The sequence below is a fragment of the Poromitra crassiceps genome (genome assembly GCF_964638095.1).
Source record: "Poromitra crassiceps genome assembly, chromosome: 12".
Taxonomy (NCBI): Eukaryota; Metazoa; Chordata; class Actinopteri; order Beryciformes; family Melamphaidae; genus Poromitra; species Poromitra crassiceps.
In genome coordinates this window covers 27,520,038-27,541,632 of record NC_139632.1, presented here as the reverse complement: position 1 = coordinate 27,541,632, position 21,595 = coordinate 27,520,038, and the positions used below count along the sequence as shown (strand labels likewise).

The window sequence follows — 21,595 nt, the reverse complement described above, 5'->3', positions numbered from 1 at the left end:
TTAATGGGGACAAGCTTTTGGGATGATGTTTGAGAACAGGCTTGGGCTCTATGGTGCACACAGAGCCCGGCTGCAGAATAGAAGCGCTCATAGACGACCGCACTCCTGTTTGATTTGCAGAGATCTGAGCGAGAAAATGAATCATCATCTCAGTGCCTGTCGACAGCAGCACAGCGGAAAAGCTGCCAGTGTATTTCAGTAGGACTCTTAACGTTGTTGTTGAGCACATATGCATTTATCTCCTCATTGCCTCAGCTTCTGTTTTCCCACTTACGCCGACTGACTGAATCGCTTCTCAATCATAAAACCAGAAGCGGACATTTGAAAGGCGCTACAGAGTGGGTTAAGTGTTTTAGCAGTGTTCCTGGGACAGGGAACATCGGTGGGTTTGGCCGCGGGTCCTGGAGATCAAACTGGGAGGCCTCGCACACGGCGGAGGAACCACAGATCAGTTCCAGCCACAGAGTGGGCCAGTGCATGCTAACGTGTCCCCCTCGGCCATATATGACTGCTGTCCAATTGATCCATGTGAAGTCTGTGTCATCTCTACTGCCAGGCCAGCTAATGCAGGCCAGGCCAGGCCAGGCCGATGATGGGGGGAAATTACTTCAAGTGTTTCAACATTCTGCCTCATTGTGATGGAGTGTGTTTTGTTGAAGATATTCATATAATGATTTTTAAAGGGGACCTATTATGCTTTTCCACATTTTGTGTCATATACTGTATAGAGGAAAAAAAGTGAACAAGCGAGCACACTCCAAAAAATATATACAACTTCGGTGTACATACAATATCAAGTCACAGCAGAAAGGCCAGCACACAAAAAAGTCCTTTTAGAGGTTTATACTAACTAAGGTATTAAACCTCTAAAATGACTTTTTTGTGTGCTGGCCTTTCTGCTGTGACTTAATATACTGTATAGACGCAGTCGCAGGGGTTCCCAAACTTTTTTGTGCCAAGGACCGGTAGATACATGGAAGAAAAAGTCGCGGACCGGTTGTCAATTTTAATGGTTTTAGTTACATATATATTTACTCACCAGCCTTTTGTGTTGTACTGTATGTAGCCTATACAGTATTTATGTTTTTGTTTTAACTACAAACATAAATAAACGTCAACTTGAAACTATGTTTCAACTACCACACACAGCCTATAATATTATAGCCTATGTTTATTAAAAAAAATTGGACCAGCTCGCGGCCCGGTACCAAATGCGTTGCGGCCTGGTACCGGTCCGCGGCCCGGTGGTTGGGGACCACTGGTATAGAGCACCGCAGGAATGAGTCCGGAAGTAGCATGGAAGACAGAAGTCCCAGACCTCCTGGATCTTATGGGGAAAAGTCAATGGGGTTTTAGAATGGGGATTTAACTTAAATGCATAAAATAAGGTCCGTGGTTAAAAAAAGTTTTTTGAACGCAATTTTTAGAAAACGCTTCAAAAGGCAACCCTGTTTATATACATATATATATACAGTGTGTATATATATATACACACACACACACACACACACACATTTTAAAACAGAATAAAATAAGATATTCATATAATGATACAGTAATATATAGTATATTATTCATATATTGAAATAGTATATGTCCCAGCTGTTAAATAGTGGGGCCATATGGATTTAAGTTAACCAGGTTAAAATGTTTTTAAAATATTTCAGACATACCATAATGTGGCCTTGATATGAAAACTGTCTTTTTTCCTTTGGATGAGAGAACTAGTGACAGAAACGCAATAGACAGATGTTTCCATTATACATAGGCTAGTTTCAAGGCATGGTGTGAGTATAAAAATTGTAATTTGGCATTGATTGATGTATTACATAGGTTCTCTTACTTATTACATAGTGTGCGGCTGACTTTTGATGGAGCTATGCTGGAATGCACTGACATGAACTCCAGATTGGCTGTCAAGTCCTGTTCCTGACATGCCATGTTTTCATTTTTTCCCCATTTGGGGGTTTTCTCATAAGCCAACACCTCTGATAAATTGTGTATCACCTTAAGCGTTCTTTTGACTCCAGAGAGAAAAGGGTTGGACAAGAATATATTTATATATATATATATATATATATATATATATATATATATATATATATATATATATATATATATATATATATATATTCTTTATTTATTTCTTTATTTTTTAAGTATGGCCGAAGCCTATCAAACTTGAAAGCCTTGACTTCTACATGCCTATCGGTCACAAGTTTCCCTGGTGAGTCTCTGCTCCCAAACAAATAAAGTCTGATGGAGGCGAGATAGGCTAAGACAGCTGCCCCACTCCACAGAGACACAGCCATTGTTTATCCTGAGGTCTGCCTTGGTTAATATAAAGCGCTGAGCACCTCGGCAATACAACCTGATTGGTGCACAAACTGAGGATCAGGCAATGCAAACTGACATTTATCTTCTTTTGCAAAATACCACAGTAGCATTTCCCGGCGAGGGGTACACTACAGAATGCGAATCCCCTGCCAGTGTAGCATAGCATTCAATCAGACAAAGATAATTGTATTGGTAGTTAATTGATGAAGCATCCAATAGGGTAAAACCAGGCCGATTTAGCGGAGCTCAAGTCAATGGCTTTACTGTAAGTAACCTGCCGCTATAGTATAGCCATACCAACATCTCACAGAATGAGTCATGAGTAGAGATGCACGATATTGGCTTTTTTTGGCCGATATCTTTCAACTCTTTCGGCCGATTGCTGATACCGATTTATGCGCCTATTTTTTCCCACCTTATTTCAGAAAACATCAAGTCTCTCCTGTAGTGGAATTAACACATTATTATTGCCTACTCTTATCATGATGGCCCACTGGAGATGCAGAGATAAATACAATGCTTTTCAAAATGTACACATTCAAAGGGCAACATAAGAAAAATACTTACACTAATATAAGTGTCATATTTTAATTTATGTAACATTTTCTTTCAAACGAAACTAAGATTCGTCCTACTTAAACAGGCTTGAATGATATCATATTGGGCCGATACCGATAACGTGCCGATATCATCGTGCATCCCTCGTCACAAGAAGCAAAAGAAGCTCTTTGTAATTATAAAAGAATTGCATGTAGAGGCTTGGTCCCAGTTGTCCAGGTGACAATCTGGTAAACAAATTAGTGCATTGAAAAGGAATAATGATGGCATTTTTTCCTGTTGCCTGCCTGTGAACTGAACCTCATTAGGGAGGCAGGGGCACCAACAACCAAGACAGAACAGTTGCAGGTAACAGCAGCATTATCTAAAGAACTCGCCAACAACCAAGAACAGTTGCAGGTAACAGCTCCATTATCTAAAGGCCAAAGAGGTGGCCACGTGTCCTCAGTAATGCAGATGCAGATGCCATGTCTCCACTCACAACTGTCACTGTTGGACACAAGGAAACTGTGGTCCTGTGTCAGCACTGGTTCAGTCAGTGGTCCTGTGTCAGCGCTGGTTCAGTCAGTGGTCCTGTGTCAGCACTGGTTCATTCAGTGGTCCTGTGTCAGCACTGGTTCAGTCAGTGGTCCTGTGTCAGCACTGGTTCATTTAGTGGTCCTGTGTCAGCGCTGGTTCAGTCAGTGGTCCTGTGTCAGCACTGGTTCATTCAGTGGGCCTGTGTCAGCACTGGTTCAGTCAGTGGTCCTGTGTCAGCACTGGTTCATTCAGTGGTCCTGTGTCAGCGCTGGTTCAGTCAGTGGTCCTGTGTCAGCGCTGGTTCAGTCAGTGGTCCTGTGTCAGCACTGGTTCATTCAGTGGGCCTGTGTCAGCGCTGGTTCAGTCAGTGGTCCTGTGTCAGCGCTGGTTCAGTCAGTGGTCCTGTGTCAGCACTGGTTCAGTCAGTGGTCCTGTGTCAGCACTGGTTCAGTCAGTGGTCCTGTGTCAGTGCTGGTTCAGTCAGTGGTCCTGTGTCAGTGCTGGTTCAGTCAGTGGTCCTGTGTCAGCGCTGGTTCAGTCAGTGGTCCTGTGTCAGCGCTGGTTCAGTCAGTGGTCCTGTGTCAGTGCTGGTTCAGTCAGTCCACTGACAGGCAGCTCTTGTTTTTGGCTCTATTCTGACAGTTGCCAAGCTCTGGGAAAGCTGCCCTGACAAAAAGAATCCCTGATTGGGATTGGAGAAAATCGAATAAAATAGTTAACCTTTAGCCTAACAAGCTATTTGGCATTGTTCACATATAAATAGAGTAAAATAGTGAACTTTTAGCCTAACAAGCTATTTGGCATTGTTCACATTTACACAATACAAGGCCACAATATTGATTTTTGTCTACCCGCCACACCTACGTTTTTCTTCTTCCCCCCAGCCTCCCGACAGCCTGTCCTTCCATTGTCAGTGTTGGATTAAATTACCCTCTCATGTTGTACAGATGCTTGTTTGGCTTTTTCGTTTTGGATAGAAAAATGCGTATTGCAAATAAACCACAAGTTTCCAATGATAGACTCTGGGATGGTGGTGCGTTCCCATATTGAAATGAAAGACAGGACCTAAAAACAAAAAAGACGGCCTGTCAAAGGAGGTAGTGGGTGCTGACTGATTCAAAACAATGTCAAATTAAATGCTAATGGAGTCAGACATTTTACCATTACATCAATCCTCAACTGTGGATAGCACGTGTGAATCATCAAGCTCGGATAGATGATCTTCAGGGCTTACTGTACAATGCTCCAGATATTTTCACACACACACACACACACACACACACATGTACGCACACACACATACGCATGCACGCATGCACACGCACACAGTGTGCAATATGACTGACTGACTGATTGTAATATTGAACTAAGTGCAATACCTAATGCATAAAAAATATCTCGCATCTTTCATTTCATCATAGCACACCTTGCACTGCCATTGCTGATGTCCTTCATTGTTTTTCTCTTTTCAAATAGATCTTATTATTGCTCTTGTGTGGTTCTGCTCTCTTATGCTATGTTTCATATTTATCACGTGTTGCTTTTTGCTTATATTTTCTGTCCTGTGGAGCCTCCTGGCCTAAGAATTCCACACGAGTGTACTTGGGCAACCAGAGTAACCACAAGCATCTTGAATCTTGAGTCTTTAATGACAGTCATCGATTGTTATTCAGGAGCATTTTGGGCGTGTTGGTGACATACTGACTCCATCAGCCCACTCATGCTGCTGAGATCTTCACTGTTCACTCAATATATTGATGTGTGTCAGGCCAGTAGCTCGACTGTAGCTTCACTGCTCACCCACCAAACTGTTACTGCTGCAGGGATGACGTATTTACATTTTTTATAGGCCAACCGGAAGTCAGCATCGCCTGGTTCCCTCATCTTGAAGTCAATGGGATTTTTGAATGGGTTTTTGGTTAGATGCCTGAAATAAGGTCCGTGATAAACAAAGGTTTATGATACTGAGACCTTTGTGTTCAGCAAGATGATCTTCACAAGTCAACACCACTTTGATTATTTCTGAAGCGTCAATGCGATCACCAGAAATTGCGATAGTCAGAAAATGCTTGTGGTGTTGATTTGTGAAGATTATCTTGCTGAACAAAAGGGTGAAGTATCATAAACATTTGTTAACCACAGACTTTATTTCAGGCATCTAACCAAAAGTCCCATGAAAAATCCCATTGACATCCAGACGAGGGAACCCATGCTAATGCATTTCCTGCCGCACTCTGTTGAAACAAAGCAAGAAGGAGCATACATAAATATGTAATTATGCTATCTTTGTTTATATCTACAACATCGACACCTATAATATCCTGCCTTCCACCTTTCCTCCGGTCTTAGCACAGCTACGCATCTCCCTTTGATTTCCAATTGTACTGATAGAAGTCTCTCTCTCTCTCTCTCTCGCTCTGTCTCTCTCTCTGCCTCTCTCTTCCCTCTCAGGGTTCAGTCGGGCTGCCCTGCCGTTCGGCTTGGTGCGGAGAGAGCTGTCCTGTGAGGGTTACCCCATCGACCTGCGCTGTCCAGGAAGTGATGTCATCATGATCGAGACCGCCAACTATGGGCGAACAGATGATAAGATCTGTGACGCCGACCCTTTCCAGATGGAGAACATCAACTGCTACCTCCCAGATGCCTACAAGATCATGTCAGCGAGGTAAAACTGCATCAATACTTCCTGTTCCAAAGTGACCAAGACTACCAAAACTGTTGGAGCTCTTACAAAATCATTATAATGTAACAAAATCAACGAATTCTGCAGCTTTGGAGAGGATAATTGGCAACTTAAGGCAAAAGATAATGCTTCTATAGACCATTGACTGTATAACATGTCATGTGTACAACGCGTCTCTGCTTCTTACCGCTATGCAAAAGTGAAGAAAAAATATCAGTTTCAGCGAGCGGCTATCTTGCTTGTTTGACGTCATTTGGAGCGTGAGTCTGTGCAGCAGACTTGGGCAGAGCCCCCTCTGGCGGAGGTTTGAGAGTGGCTGTCACAGCTGTCAATCAAATATTTTTGTATCGCCTAATAACTAATTAAAGGTGCTGTAAGTGATTCTGGAGGAAGGATTGAGTCAACACGGTTCTCATTCCCAAGTAGTCAAATATTGACGCTTTGGGTTGGTGATCCGATCCAGAACACCAACCCAAAGGAATGAGAACTGTGTTGACTCAATCCTCTGTGTAGAGTTCTCTCTCCTGTTTGAATAAAGTGATACAAGTTTCTCTTCTGTTTACCACAAAGCAGAGGGACTGGCAGAACCATGTTACTGACCCAACACTCAATATTAGTGATTGCTGTCAGAATGTAGAGCTATTTAACACTTAACAAAAATATATCACTTACAGCAACTTTGAAAACAAAGTTCTCCGCAAAATGAGCACTTGAACATGCATCAGAATGATAAGAACTACCTAAAATGACAGAAACTATCTTTGGGAAAAATCTATTTTCCATGTACTTGATACATTAGTTTGGATCACCTCCCATCCGCTAGCATGTTGGAGTAGGGCTGGGTATCGAACTTCGATACTTTTTTGACACAGAACCAATTGCTTCGCTACTAATGGGTATCGAAACATGCCTTGTCATTTGATACCAATTTTTGATACAATTTTTTTTTGTCATTGAGCCTATAAACATGCAGCATGCTTGGACCAGGCTCTAATAATGCTGGTGATTGGCTGTCACATACTGTAGAGGCAAAAAAAAAGAGAGAACAGCGTCATTGAGCCTACACTAGTATAAGCATGCAAGATGCTTGCACCACGCTCTAATAAGGCTGGTGATTGGCTGTCATGTAGAGGCATGGAGGAAAAGTTACACCCACTTTAGCCGGGGAGGTTGCTGTGTTGTTGTACATGAGAGAGGCAGGCAGCGTGCGGAAACAATGTGGAAATAATCAAAAGTCTGGCTATATTTAAAGCTCGATGCCAATCCCGCGTTTCCGTCTCATGCCTTCTGGTTCTGCCCTTCACTGACGGGATTCTGGGCCAGAATATTTGACTGGTACTCTAAGGCCTACGGGGTGGCCCTTCAGCCGGAGGCAGAACTCGCCATCTTCGGCTGCTCGGAGTCTTCTCTGAACTTTCCTACAGCTGTGCAACAGTCTCTGACACTGGGGACAACTGTCGCCAAAAAACTAATTCTGAAGGAATGGAAATCTCCCTCTCCACCCTCTTTCCAATTGTGGTTGACGGACATGACCTCTGTTATACGCATGGAGAGACTTAGGTTCCTGAGAACCAATGCACTTAGAAAATTTATAACTATCTGGGACCCGTTTTTAGTCTACCTCAACGAGGCTAGGGGTGACGGGTGACTCACCCGGCTGGCTTCCCATAGACCCCTTGAGTGAGATCCCAGGTATATCGTTTACAAGAACATAAGAACCTTAGGTGGCTGGCGGCACCACTTTGTAATGTTGATTATATTTTTTGTTTTGTTTTGTTTTTCATTTCTTTCCCCTGTGTCTGAGCCTGTTTGTCTGTTTTGTCTTGTTTGTGTTCTATACAAATTTAAAATGTAAAAAAAAATATATATATACTGCGTGATTCCCAGTAAAGCCTTATTCTGTAAAAAAAGACCTGTTTTCTTTGCTGCACTTGGGACTTGAGGAAATCGATGCATCTGGCCATGAGTTGTAGATCGTTTAATCATTTGATAACGTTCTGCAAAACTGATTAATTAATATGCGTGAACGTTAATAGCGGGCAGTTATCGCCCATTATGTATTTTTAGCAGCTCATTATCAAACGCTGATGTCATGATAGTGTGTTGAATGTCAATGCGATTCACTTTGTGCCATTAAGGCTATATTGATAGGCTAGTGAATTCTCAGACTATTGTCTTCCATGCATGAAGTGGAGCCGTGTCATCACAGTTTTGACAAGAATAACGTTCTGTTGCTGCAGTGAGCATTAAACACTGATTTGCAACAATCTGTTTTGCACTGAAAACTATTTGCACTGATTTATTTATTTTACATTTCTTTCCTTTGTACTCAAATGTTTTTTGTAGGGGCAGCAATACGTTTAGACAACTTTATTTTTTAATGCTGTAAAACTGCTTTCAAAAAATAAAACGAAAGATTTGTATGGTAATTTCAATTTGTAATGTGTAGTGTTGTTCTTGTTAAAAATAGATTTTTCTAAAATTGGTATCGAAAAAAGTATCGTTCAGGAACCGGTTTCAAAGTAAAGGTATCGTATCGGTATTGATATCGAAACATTTGGAACGATACCCAGCCCAATGTGGGGGGCAGGATTTATACTGCAGCGATGAACAACAATCACAGTAAAAATCCTGGGGCCATATCTTACACCCAATGCAAGGGCAAAATCTTTGCTAGTTTCTAGCACTCAAAATCTCTATACATTTTCTCTTTTAATTACCACTGGGTCAGTACATCAAAGGATGTGTTTCAGTGACCCAGTGGTAATTAAAAGGAATGTATCTGATGTATCTGTGTTAAATGTCTGTACGCAGCTCGAATCTCTGTCTCCAAGACAAATTTCTCCCAAGGGAGACAAATAAATAAACTTGAACCTTGAACCTTGAAAAAGGGAGATTTTGAGTGCTAGAAACTAACAAAGATTTTGCACTTGCACTGGGCATAAGATATGGCCCTTGGACTCACTCTAAAAGGAATATCACGTATTTGCCTATATAAATGGTACAGAAAGTGCTTTATCCAGTCATTGCCTCAGAGCATTTGCTTAACTCCTAGAGATTGCCCTTCTTCTGTGGCCCATTGGTAAATGTTATTGGTCAGATTACGGTCAGACTCTTGGCAGCACCGGCCCCAAGAAGCTCCATGTCTCCTACACTCTCGCTGCTCCACCACATATACGTCCCACATTTTGAACTCACTCATTCTCTACTCATCACTCTGTGCAAAAGACTGGGATTCAGTGGAAAATTAACGCAGGTGCATGGACTTACATGCAGGTGCGCGCACAGTCACACACACACACGCATGCACACGCACACATGCACACACACACACACACACACACACACACACACACACACACAGCTCAGTGGGGCGCCACCGGCAACACTGTATACATGAGACCTTATACATGAGAGCAGTTGTCACACAGGGATGCCATCTGAGGCAAAGTGCATAGGATGGAATGACATATGAGTGCCACAGAGAGATATTGGACGGTATGAGACTGTCAGCAACTCTCGTGCGCCGCCTTGGGAAATAAAAAAATAATAAAACAGGCGAGCGCTTGTATTCAGGGGGTTATTGTCAAGCCCTGTTTGATGCACTCAGATAGCTGACTCACATGGTCTGAGAGGCTGCAGCCACCCTGTTCCCTCCTGCTGGCCCCTGGTATTACGCCGGGCGCCCTCAGACACACTCACAGAGAAACACAAATACTGACCCAGCACCAGCCCACTGACAGCAAAGCCAGCCGCCAGTAAGCACGCTTTCCACTGGCTTCTTTATACTGTGCCACTTGGCCTCATTCCTCACATGCATAAACAGTACTGAGAGTGCCAGAGTGCCAGTGCTTTTTCATGCTTTTTGTGTGATTTTGTTGTTTTGCAGCATTTGAATGTCAATTTGGTCTCAGGTGCATGGGTTCAAAAATCAAATCGAAGACAAAAAGAATCCAACAAGCACTTGCACACTGATAAGAAAGGAAGAAAGACAAAAGATGCCAACTGATGCATAACGGACTGACATTTTCTTACATGACACAGATTTTTTTATTTGTTTTTTTAATCAGTGTGAGAGTGAGAGTCAGAGCGAGTTCTCGTGGGATGCATGATATGGCACAGTATGTACAGTATGTGTATATATAGATTTAGATATTCTCCATGGATAGTGATTGAGATAAACATATCTGCGAAAATCATTGCATTATGTATGTGAAATGAGCCATAAGTTGCACACTTTATTTCCGATGCATACTGTAAAAACAGCGTTTGCATAGTCAATGCACAAAGAAAAAAAAAACAATCCATTGTCATGAAAATAGATTTAGGGACAGCTTGAATATTGCATTTGGGACTAATTAGTGATTTTTCTTTTCCATTTATTTATAGCAATAGACGCACATAGGAAGTAAATCTAATGAAGCAATGAGTCTGCTGCCAAAACTGCTGCTGCTTCAAAGGGGAAATGTGGTGAATGTGTGTTAGCATATTTGAACTATAGTATTATTATAGTAGTATTATTATAGCTAGGAGGTCCGAGTGCACCACATCTCCTCAAGTCAAAATCCTCTCTCCTGCTGTAAGCCCACTTGAAATGTTCCATATTTGGGCAACCCACTGCCTCTCTGCTCACTGTGTATGTATTTCTTAGGGGTCGGTCTCCATCAATAAAGAATTGAAGAGCCACCAATATTTGTTTCTATAATTACCCTGGCCTACTAATTTAAGTCTGGTGGAAAAAAAATCACGTTAGCACTTGTGTGTAAAAGTGTGTTTACTTTGAAACATCATTGGTGAAGTGTGGAGAATTGGATTGAGGCTTCAGTGAGTTTGATAGATCCTGTTGGCACTTCGCGTTGTTTTCATATCTGGTTGGCATATTCTATTCATGAGCACAGTGATTTGATGAAAGTAGCCTTAGGACTATTGTGGCTCAATTAGAACACTCAGCTGCAAGCAGTTAGTCGACTCATGTGGGCGATAATCTGTGCAGGAATTTCTCACGTGGACGGACACCTCCCTAGCAGATGTGAAGTTGCATGGCAGTACAGTTTGGAATAATGAATTAATTGATTTTTCATGTTTTTCTTTCTTTTTTTTTGTAATCAGTTGCGCTACTACAACTGCAATAATGACAACTTATACTAGCTTCACAGGGTTTTTCGTATAGTGTTGAAAAATGCAAAATGCTGAATTTTAACCATTATGTTTTCAAGGTTAGGAATATGCTTGAATTTGAATATACTCCTTGAAAAATGCTCGATTTTTTAAATCATCAGTGTTTCAAGCTGGTGTTTCATCTATCTACACAATCATGTAAACCATCTTTTAATATTTTAAATGAAACAATCCCGTCATCATATTTGTTTGTTGTCTCCTGGCGTCTCACACAAGACACGGAAAGGGGGGCGTTTTTCCATTCTGCTCCAATTAGATATTATGATCAAGGCTTCTAGTCTGGACATTTTTGGTTTAGGTACCTTGAAAGTGCTTGAGTTTTACTCATAAAAAGCTATACATACCGTCCCAGCATACAAAAATTATTATTTGAATATAGAAATATTCTGTAAAACACTTAGTCGTACATAAGTGCACCATCTGGCGCTTAACTATTATTGATTCTAATCTGGCGGCCGGTGCTTATCGCAGTACCTTGAGGACGAGTAAAGATGACAATGGTCCATCTTGATTAATCATTTTCACAAAAAAGAACATATTAAGATATAAGATATGAATAAGTGGCTTACATTTATTGATTTCTATTTTGACTAATGAGCTTTATTGTAAGTATTCGATAACAAGCTCATTGATTGCTGTAACATGACATGGCTGCTGCTGCTGTGTCTGTGGATCATGGGGTTTCCAAAGGGCGTATCATTGACAACAATGATCAATGGAGCTAGCTACCTCGCTAATAAGGGACGGGAAATTCAACTGTGCAATTTCAGGACAGCTGTGAGTTAGACTGGGGCCATTTCATTTCTAAATAATGTATTAAAAGAAGCAAAAAGGGGAAATCTCTCAAAAAAGATATCTCGATTGATTTATTTTACTTTTTTTGGTAATAAAAATATATACAGCTTGGAAAGATGGAAGAACTTAAAAGACAACATTTTACCCATAAGCTGTTGGCTTTTCAGATTTTTATTGTGTGTGTGTGTGTGTGTGTGTGTGTGTGTGTGTGTGTGTGTGTGTGTGTGTGTGTGTGTGTGTGTGTGTGTGTGTGAATTAGCTGCCTGTCTAACACTGCCATATTTACAGTAATGTTCAATAACGTGCATTGTCCCTCAACTAAATAAATAGATCAACTCACAGACTCACAGTTCTGTATTAGAATGTTTGTGTTTCACCAATGGAAAACAAAATCAGAAATGAAATCCTCTTACATAATATCCTTGATGATGAAGTTTATATGTAAGGGTTTAGCGGACTAGAAATTTAGTAATAAGTGACTAATAATAAGTGTTGTGATGTAAAAACATTAAGGCAAGTGCAATCACTTGTATTTTCCAAGTATTTGTCAGTCAAAATAAAGAAGTGTATTTAAATGGATATTCTGTGTTGTTGGGTGTAATTAGGCCGTCTGTTAATATTCTTGCTGTATTTCTTGATTATTCTCATAGTGGGAAAGAGTTCAAATGTCCATCATGTTTTGGAGCTGAATGATGCTGGGGGCTTACGGCAGACTATTTATATCAGTGACAGGAATGCTTGCACGGCTCTCAGAGGAGCCTGACAGCCTTGTACTTCCTCTCTCTACATACGCTGTTTGTGCTTATTTAAAGCACCGCACATTAAGATTTCATAAAGCTACACATTCAAGCTGGGCGTTCCAGAGGGGTGGACACAAGTTCATGAGGCACCAGATTACTCTAATACCAGTGTGTTTATTCTCCAGACTATCATTGAGGAATTGGCAAATAAAATAAAAGGTCTGTAAAATACGCTACAGCAGCAGGGCTATTCAATTACAAATTCAATTGGGCCAGATTTTAAAACCAGGAAATGTAGATATGCTGGACATTTTCAGCGGCCTATTTAAAAAAACAAACACTTTTTTTCTTTTTGCAAAATTAATATAGTAAAAACAAATAGCAATGTGTATTGTTTCAGTTTTGAAATAAAAACTAAATGTTTTTGGTCTCATATCTGGCCCAGGCACTTCGCAAAGTGTATAGTAGAAACAGAATAAAAAAGAGCTATCAATGCACAGAATCTACCAGTAGGTCCCTCCTGACACACACGCACACGCACGCACGCACGCACACACACACACACACACACACACACACACACACACACACACACACACACACACACCCACACACACACACACACACACACACACACACACACACACACACACACACATCACACACACACACACACACACACACACACACACATACACACACACACACACACACACACGTGTTCCTTTGTCAAAAACACTGAATTTGGAGCTATGGTCCACCCACTTCCATCAAGCTAGCATAACAGCGTTGGTACCTACGTATTCCTCTGGATGTCTAGTTTCCGATGATACCAGAAACTCCGCTGTAGCTTAAGAACTGAGCTCAGGACAGCTCGTCAAACACGGACTGCACTCTGCCATAATTACCGAGGTCCGGACCTTGGTGACCTCATATGTGTCTCTGGCCATGCTCACTGGGCCACTCAGAGGTTGCTTCCAGGCTGGATGTGGCCCGCGGGCCACCGGTTGAATAAGCCTGAACTACAGTATGACCAGTGAGTGATCCTGATTAGTCAAACAGCTGCAAGTACCAAACAAAAAACAATTATGAAAATGTATAATTGGGTCTATAAGTCAATTTCTCACTTTAAAACAGCATGGCATTGGCGCACATGCAAGGCAATTTGTGTGAGGTGCAATTTTATATGCAGATATTAATTATTATTTTTTCCCTGTAAACACACAGAGGTTTTCTCTAAATCTCCATCTGTTGTGCTGCTCCATACAATATAAGAATTTTCAGATGAATCAAACATCAGAAAGCACTATCACGGGCAGTGGGCAGCGCTGCATTGTGCGTGTCTAAAAAGCTCAGATTTAGACCTATACAGAGTGTCACAATAGTATTTCTGTTGCCTCCTGTGGCATGACAATATACCAGTGCTGGTTTAAAAATCAATAGGTGAGATGGAGAGAAGCGAGGGGGGGCAGCCTTTCCCCCTGGCTTGCTGAAAGGCTGGAAGCCTCCTATTGAGCAGCATTGGCAGCTCCAGTAGATATAGCATAAACACAAGCATATGACAGTAATTACACGTTTCTGGGGATGGCTCGCCCGGATATTGGGTCAGACTTCAAGTTGAAAGCTGGCTTCTAACGGTTCCTTTCTAACGACCTATTTCCTGAAACATTATTAGACCACCCCCCTGGAAAAATGCTCTAAATATGCTGATATTGAAGGTGATTACATGCCTAGTGCGTTTGTGTGCGCGCGCTCTTTTTGCAACCCATTGTTTCTTTTTGCTGCCATTCTGTGGCCCTGGAAATGATTAAATTTTGCAGTGGCCTGTCTGCTATCAACAGGCGCTGGCCTCTTGAGAGAGATGTCTGCCTTGATAATTGTGCCATGAACCTCATCAGCATTTCAGATGAAATGGAGCTAGACGGGTCACTTTGAGTTTAACAGACGCTAATTTGATTGAAATTCAAACTGGGAGCACCGGGAAGTAAATTGTCCCTCTTTCGGGTAATGCGCTCCCCTCACTCATGTGGCCCCTCTCCTCCGGTTACACAGCGATTGTTTCTGCTGCTGCTGCTATTTCTTATATTGTCAATTGCAAATGGGTCTTGGGAAAGCCGGGGGAGCGGGAAACCGAGCAGTTGGCACAACAATCTCAGATGCGTTTTTAGGAGTTTTAGGAGCATCCTTAGATGTAAGCAACTCCTCCATGAACCCGTTTCGGTGGGCATGTGTAGTATTTTTCTCACCCGAGGCAATTTATTATTCAATTAGCCTCTTATCTCACTGTCCAATTATTCCTTTGACATGCTTTATGATGGCAGTGGGAAAGGTTAAATTGCATGTGGGTACATGGTATCAGGAGTGCTATTACTTACACCTTGTTGGCATCTTATCACACACACCCCGTCCCGCTGTCAGCAGCGAGCGCTCGTTTCTATACGAGATTTGCATCAAATCTGAGTGGCATTTTCCTGCGATACTGACTTTGTGCTGATATCTGGCTCTCCCTAAAGGTCAAAGGTCAGACATGTGATGGGATGAGATGTGGATTAATAGCTCGTTGTGATTAACAGGCCAGCAGGGCTGTCTCCCTTCATCACTCCACTGCAGAGTAACAAGTTGGACTTATCCACCAGAGAAAAAATTGAGTGACACAATATTGTTGAATATTTTAAAATAATAAAACATTATAGAGGTTAGATACATACATACATACATACATACATACATACAGTAGACTAGATACTAGATACTTACTTTTCATCAAATGTAAATCACTTTTTAGTAGCCAACTGGTTCACTTGGCTAATTATTCTCACTCTTTTTGAATTCAAGTTTAACCGAAATATCAGTACGTACAAATATGTCAGTTCTCTTTCCAATTTTGTTGGAAAAGAATGAGCAATCAAGGTATTTATAAAACTCACTCTGGAGAAAAGCTGCCTCTGACTTCATCTTCATTATGTAATGTACGTACTTAATTACTATATAGCCTCAGACTATCCAAAGTTGGTTGGAGATATCATATTTTACGTGTATTTAATTAGTCTGCATTTTGAGACGTGTGCCCCAGTCGGCCCAAATGGTGAACTTTTTATGGGAGGAATCTCAATTACAGGCTCTCTTCCAAATGGAGGGCTAGGAGGACTTTGCATACAAGGAGTCGTTAGGGCTTATTGGTCTCAGGAGAAGGCCGTGGTTTCACAGATGAGACCGACTCACAATCCCATAGATCAGGAGCCCGGCTCCCCAGCTATAAAATGAGGGCAATGCATCAGAAAGAGCCATCAACACTTAACAGTATGCCAACATTGATTCAAAGGAAATATGAGAGAATATTTCCCCTGCTCAATGCTTCCGTCCTGTTTAAATACATTTCCCTGAGAAACACTGTCTTATTATGAATTTTATTTGTGATATTATTCTGTTTCATAGGCCTACATATAAGCCAGGCACTCATTTCCCGTTCTCATTGCCGTCTGTTAGGTAAAGCATTGTCATTTATATTGCTCTCGCAGGATATGCTTATGTCATTTATATTATATTTATATTTATATTGCTCTTGCATGATATGCTTATGCATGAGCAAAAGGGACAGAATCATCAAACTGACCACATAAAATATGGAAAGAGCTGCAGTCATGAAATATTACCTGAGGAAAAAGTGTTACATTATGGAGCCAGCGCGAGGCGCGTGTTTTAATTCAGAAACGGTCACTCATTTCCATAAAAACAGATAGAGTGTGCTGATATTCTCATCTGTTATCACACATGGAGGTCGTTAATAAAGTGAAATGTGTTGAGACCCCTGCAGAACGCATTCACACAAACACACAAATGCGTGGCGATATGGCCTTGTGACCGCTCAGAATATACAGCCGGTGTACTGATTTTACAACACTGTTTTTATTCATGTCAAAATAAATCACATTTTCTTGCTTTGACAAAATACAAATCTGTAATCTGATAGCTAACACATGTAATCTGATACCTAACACATGTAATCTGATGTGCATGTATTTGAAGAAACTGCAGTTGTGAATCTTACTACTATAATAAGGAGGCCTGGTTCCACGATGCAGCACTCAATGGGCCTTTTTCACAGTAGCCATTTTGTGTCTTTGGTTGCACCTGTGTTTACTCTGCTTTTTAGACACACACAATGGCTGCTGTAAAAGGTAATTTGCTCGAGTAAAGCCTGGATTATGCTTGACGCTTTGGCCGGCCGCACGGAAATGAGAGACACGGAATCCGACGAGGAAACGTGTGGAGCTTTTATACTCTGTGCGGGTTTCTGCTCGCGGAATTGAGCGCGAATCTTGAAAACTCCACTTTGTCCGCCCAGCCGCGTCTGCGTAGTTACAAAATTCGGGGTGTGCACGGCCAGGCGAAAACCGTCCGCACGGAGCCTTGCGGAGGGGCGTGTCTGCTGATTTGACGTCACTTTTCCGCGTGGACACTCACGTTCCTCGCTGATGCGGAAAGCATAATGAGCCCTTAAGACATCACTGATGACATCACTGATGACATCACAATTGCTAGAGTGACATCACTGATGACATCACTGGTGACATCACAATTGCTCACATAGACAGAGGAAGCTAAACAGCATGACTTTGGTCACACCCCCAAAAAAAGTGCGCCCATGGCACATCGTCTCCAGTCTCCACACTAGAAATTCATGTGTGGATTTCTAGTTATTTTAATTGCCATAGATGCTGATTGAGAGAAGTAGAAGTGGATGAGTAGGAGGGAGAAGAAGCATGCAGGGTTTTTCCTGGCTCAGAATGGGCCTTTGGGGGGTGACGCGTACATTTGACTTTTGGCTTAGCGTCAGGGTTATCCTGAACACAAATATATCAGTCATTGTCATAAATTATGGAGCAATGTGTTTTCACAGCACCCCAAGTTTCAGACCTACTCATTTCAAAGTACAAATGAGACTTTATCTTTGAAATTCTCTAAAATGATACAGTAAAAATGCTTGATTGAGTTAGTATGCAGTCAGGCTTGCCCTGAACTCAAATATATCAGTCATTGTCAGGATTTCTTTGGCCTTTGGGGGGTGGCTAAAACCTCTTTGAGGGGTGCCAACAATTTGTCTATGAAAAACCCTGCATGAGGTGGGGGGGGGCGGGGGTTAAATGGACTTGTGAGATAAATTGCTTTCATGATTGGTCAGAAAAAAAAGAAAAGGTGTAATGGCTAATTCCGTTCTGCACTCTTATTGTGACTTAGTGGTTTTGTTCAAGTTGCTGGATGGATTTGTGTGCTGCACGAGGTGGAGAGCCACTGTACACCACATGTCCTCATGGTATGCGCTGTTTTCAATCTGAAACCAAAAGAATGTTGATGTCCAGCTCCCTGTGTCACTCTGTTCCCATGCTATACACCTCCACGGTAAACAACTGTCCTGTGTTCCACTGCACTATCGCATAGTAACAGTGGGACGTAGCGCCGTGATTATCTCAGCAGCCCAAAACAAAGGCAAAACCCAAAGCACAATACAATGCAACCAGTAATACATTTTCCAATGATCGGCTGCAAATGGGTGCACTGGTCTGTGATAAGAAGAAACAAATGTTATCTGTGGCTCCTGCTAAATCAGCAGAACAGAACAGAGCTATCGACCAGGCTCCTCACACGCCGATAGAATCCTGAGTCCCCTCGGCAGGCAGAGCGCCTTGCTCAGGGTATTGATGTCATTATCATCATTTGAGTGGAGCGAAGGGGGTGGTCACCTGCTATTCCCTGGGCCACTTCAATTACAATGGCCCATGGCATAATGTTAAAGGCCAGTGACCAAAATTAACTTTGATAGCTCACCTGCCCAGGGCTGGTAAACAAGAAAAAAGTCACCTGCCATGGACTTTTTTTTTTACTGGCTACAATAGTTCATATATACTACCAGTCAAATTTGAGGCCATATGCATATTTATATATTTTTCAACAATTAAGAATAACAGTAAAGACATCAAAACAATAATATGGATATGTTGCAGTGACCAAAAAAGTGTTAAACAAATCAAAACTATCTTGTATTTTAGATTTTTTAAGTAAGCATTATGTATGTATGTATGTATGTATGTATGTATGTATGTATGTATGTATGTATGTATGTATTTATGATCAGGGACAATGAGAATGAGAGTCACTTTTATTGCCACAGTAGGTAATCAGATTACATAGGAGGAATTTGACTTAGTGTAAGTGTGCAGTGCAGCGGTCATGTCAATAATCTGAAGACAAATCAAGAGATAAAATTACTAAATGCTATTAATGAACATTTAATAATTTAATGTTTAATGAACATTAAATGTAAATATGCCAGATTTAGCCAGAGGCTAGTTTCCATCTGTGGTCCCTGTGACAGGTTGATGTTACAATAAAAACATAGATTAAAAACATTGGAGAGAAACACATTCACAAATATGCATGATAGATATCGTACTTAGTATGGCGTACTACATACATGGATGGATGGATTAAAGGTGGTCACATGTTTGGTTTGCGTTGAGCCACGCCTTCAAATTAGTTTTAAAATGAGGTGGGCCACTCCCTTACTGCAAGCTGTAGACTGTTCCACAATTTACTACCTTTGACTGACAGGAAAGGCATGGGAAGGAAAAGGCTTTGGAAATAAATTCAGACATAGGCATCAACTTCAATATTTATATTTGTCTAATAAACACATTTCAAGCATTTCAGCATAAGCCCTTAGATCAAAATGGCTTTAAGATAATGAAAAACATAGTACATTCAATCAGGTGTGTCTAGACTTTTGACTGGCAGTACATTCTTTGTAGAAATATGTTACCCTGCCTGTTTTCAGTGCTGTTTTGTGTATAGAATCATATACTGTGAACTCTCAACTTGGTAATTCCTTATGAACGAATGCACGTGCACGCACGCACACGCACACACACGCACACACACACACACACACACACACACACACATACACACACACACACACACACACACACACACACACACACACAGAGGAGCTAATTAGGTACTGTTTGATATGGGGCCATTGTGTTCCATTGATTCGACTGGCTCACGGTCAGAGAGAGGGTATGGTGGCCAACAGGCTCACGGTCAGAGAGGGTATGATGGCCAACAGGGAAAAAGTTAAACTTTGAGAGCATGCTAAAAACTAAAACTTCGTATAGCCAAGGCAGTCAAATAGTATCGTGTCACAAAGTCACAAAGACAAAGAGACACAAAGGCGGGTGTCCCTTAATGATTTAGCCAAAGGCACATTTGACTGACATCTTAGTGGGCGTTAAGATGATACGGACAAGAGAAAATAAGAAATAAATATTTTACAGTGATGGCCAGTTGTTATAGCATGTGCAAAATCCCACAGAACTTTGTTGGATTCTTTCATTGGCCTATATAGACCAATTCACCGTGACCATCATACTAACAACATTCACTTCTGGGTAGACAACTGGTGGCGATTGATTTGAATCGCAGAGATATCGCAAACTTGTTTCTTTCTGCTGTCATTTTCAGCTGTAACTGTAACGTTAAAGATATATACCGTAGTTAAGCACGGTGATCCGACCTCCCGGACATTCCTGCTGTGCTTATTTTATGTTGCCTACAGTGTTAGCATCTTTGATACGGTAAACTCAAGCTGTCATTTTCTTTATTCTGTGGCCCAACAGGTAAATGAGGTCTCCAAACTAACGTTAGTGAAAGTGTTGTTATTAATGAGATATGAAAGCATCAAACCTGCATTTTAGACGGAACCATTTTCTCTTCATCTCAGTTGTTCCTCGCCCCCGTTTTCTCTGCACCATTAAATTGTACGTGACGCAGGAGCTTTCTACCCGCGAGATATGAAAGCAACATTGTGATTGGGTCTATACAGTACATGCACTCTGATGATGTCTCTATTATAGAGCCATCAGGCATTTGTAAAAGACACAGTGGAATAGTACAGTGTACAAAGAAAGAACCTCTTTTACACTATATAGCTATTGAGGCAAAGACCCAGCAGCAAAGCCTTGAATGAAAACCAATGGCTTGGCATTGACATTATCAACAGCCTAAATGGCAATGCTATGGGCTAACATGTAATTCACCATGTTTTGTGCAGTGTAATTCTATCAAGTTTCTTGTTGAGGAATGTAAGTATTTCACAGCTGCAAGGTGAAGAATGAAGGATGTCATGTTATTGGGTTTTTGAAGCCACAATGTTCTGCTTTATGTACAGATTTATTTTGCCTTCTCTCGCGTTATTTGTGTTTGTCAGAATGTACTTGATGAAAAGGCTGGCATGGTGACTCAACGTCGCTTGTTTCCTGTCTCTCTCTCTCACAGGTGCAACAATCGGACCCAGTGCATTGTGATCACGGGTTCGGACGTCTTCCCTGACCCCTGCCCAGGGACCTACAAGTACCTGGAGGTCCAGTATGAGTGTGTGCCCTACAGTAAGTATCAACCTTCTGTCAGGAACTGAAACCTTTCATCCTCCCTGTCATCCACCGCTTGCCTCGCTTTCGCTCTCCTACCCTGCTCACAATCACTGTCTGTCTTCTGTCTGTCTGTCTTCTGTCTGTCTCTCTGTCTTCTGTCTTCTGTCTGCCTGCCGGTCTATCGGTCTGTCTCTCTCTCTGTCTGTCTGTCTGTCTCCCTCTCTCTCTCTAGGTGGGTTTCCATCCACCTATTTTATGCGCATTTTCGATTTGCGTATTAAAAAACGTGAGTGGAAATGCTGGGGGGAGGGGGAAAAAAAGTATATATATATATATATATATATATATATATATAT

General features: G+C 41.5%; 1 protein-coding gene across 1 annotated transcript in view; it reads left to right on the top strand.

Annotated features, from left to right (window-relative positions):
• adgrl2a (adhesion G protein-coupled receptor L2a) overlaps nt 1-21,595 on the top strand; it is a gene marked incomplete at its 5' end in the record, with an annotated part of 126,961 nt that overhangs the window by 28,934 nt on the left and 76,432 nt on the right. The window contains 2 exons of the mRNA XM_083648255.1: nt 5,866-6,079; nt 21,145-21,254. Of these exons, the coding sequence (XP_083504381.1) occupies nt 5,866-6,079; nt 21,145-21,254 (324 nt within the window). The remainder of the gene's footprint in view (nt 1-5,865; nt 6,080-21,144; nt 21,255-21,595) is intronic.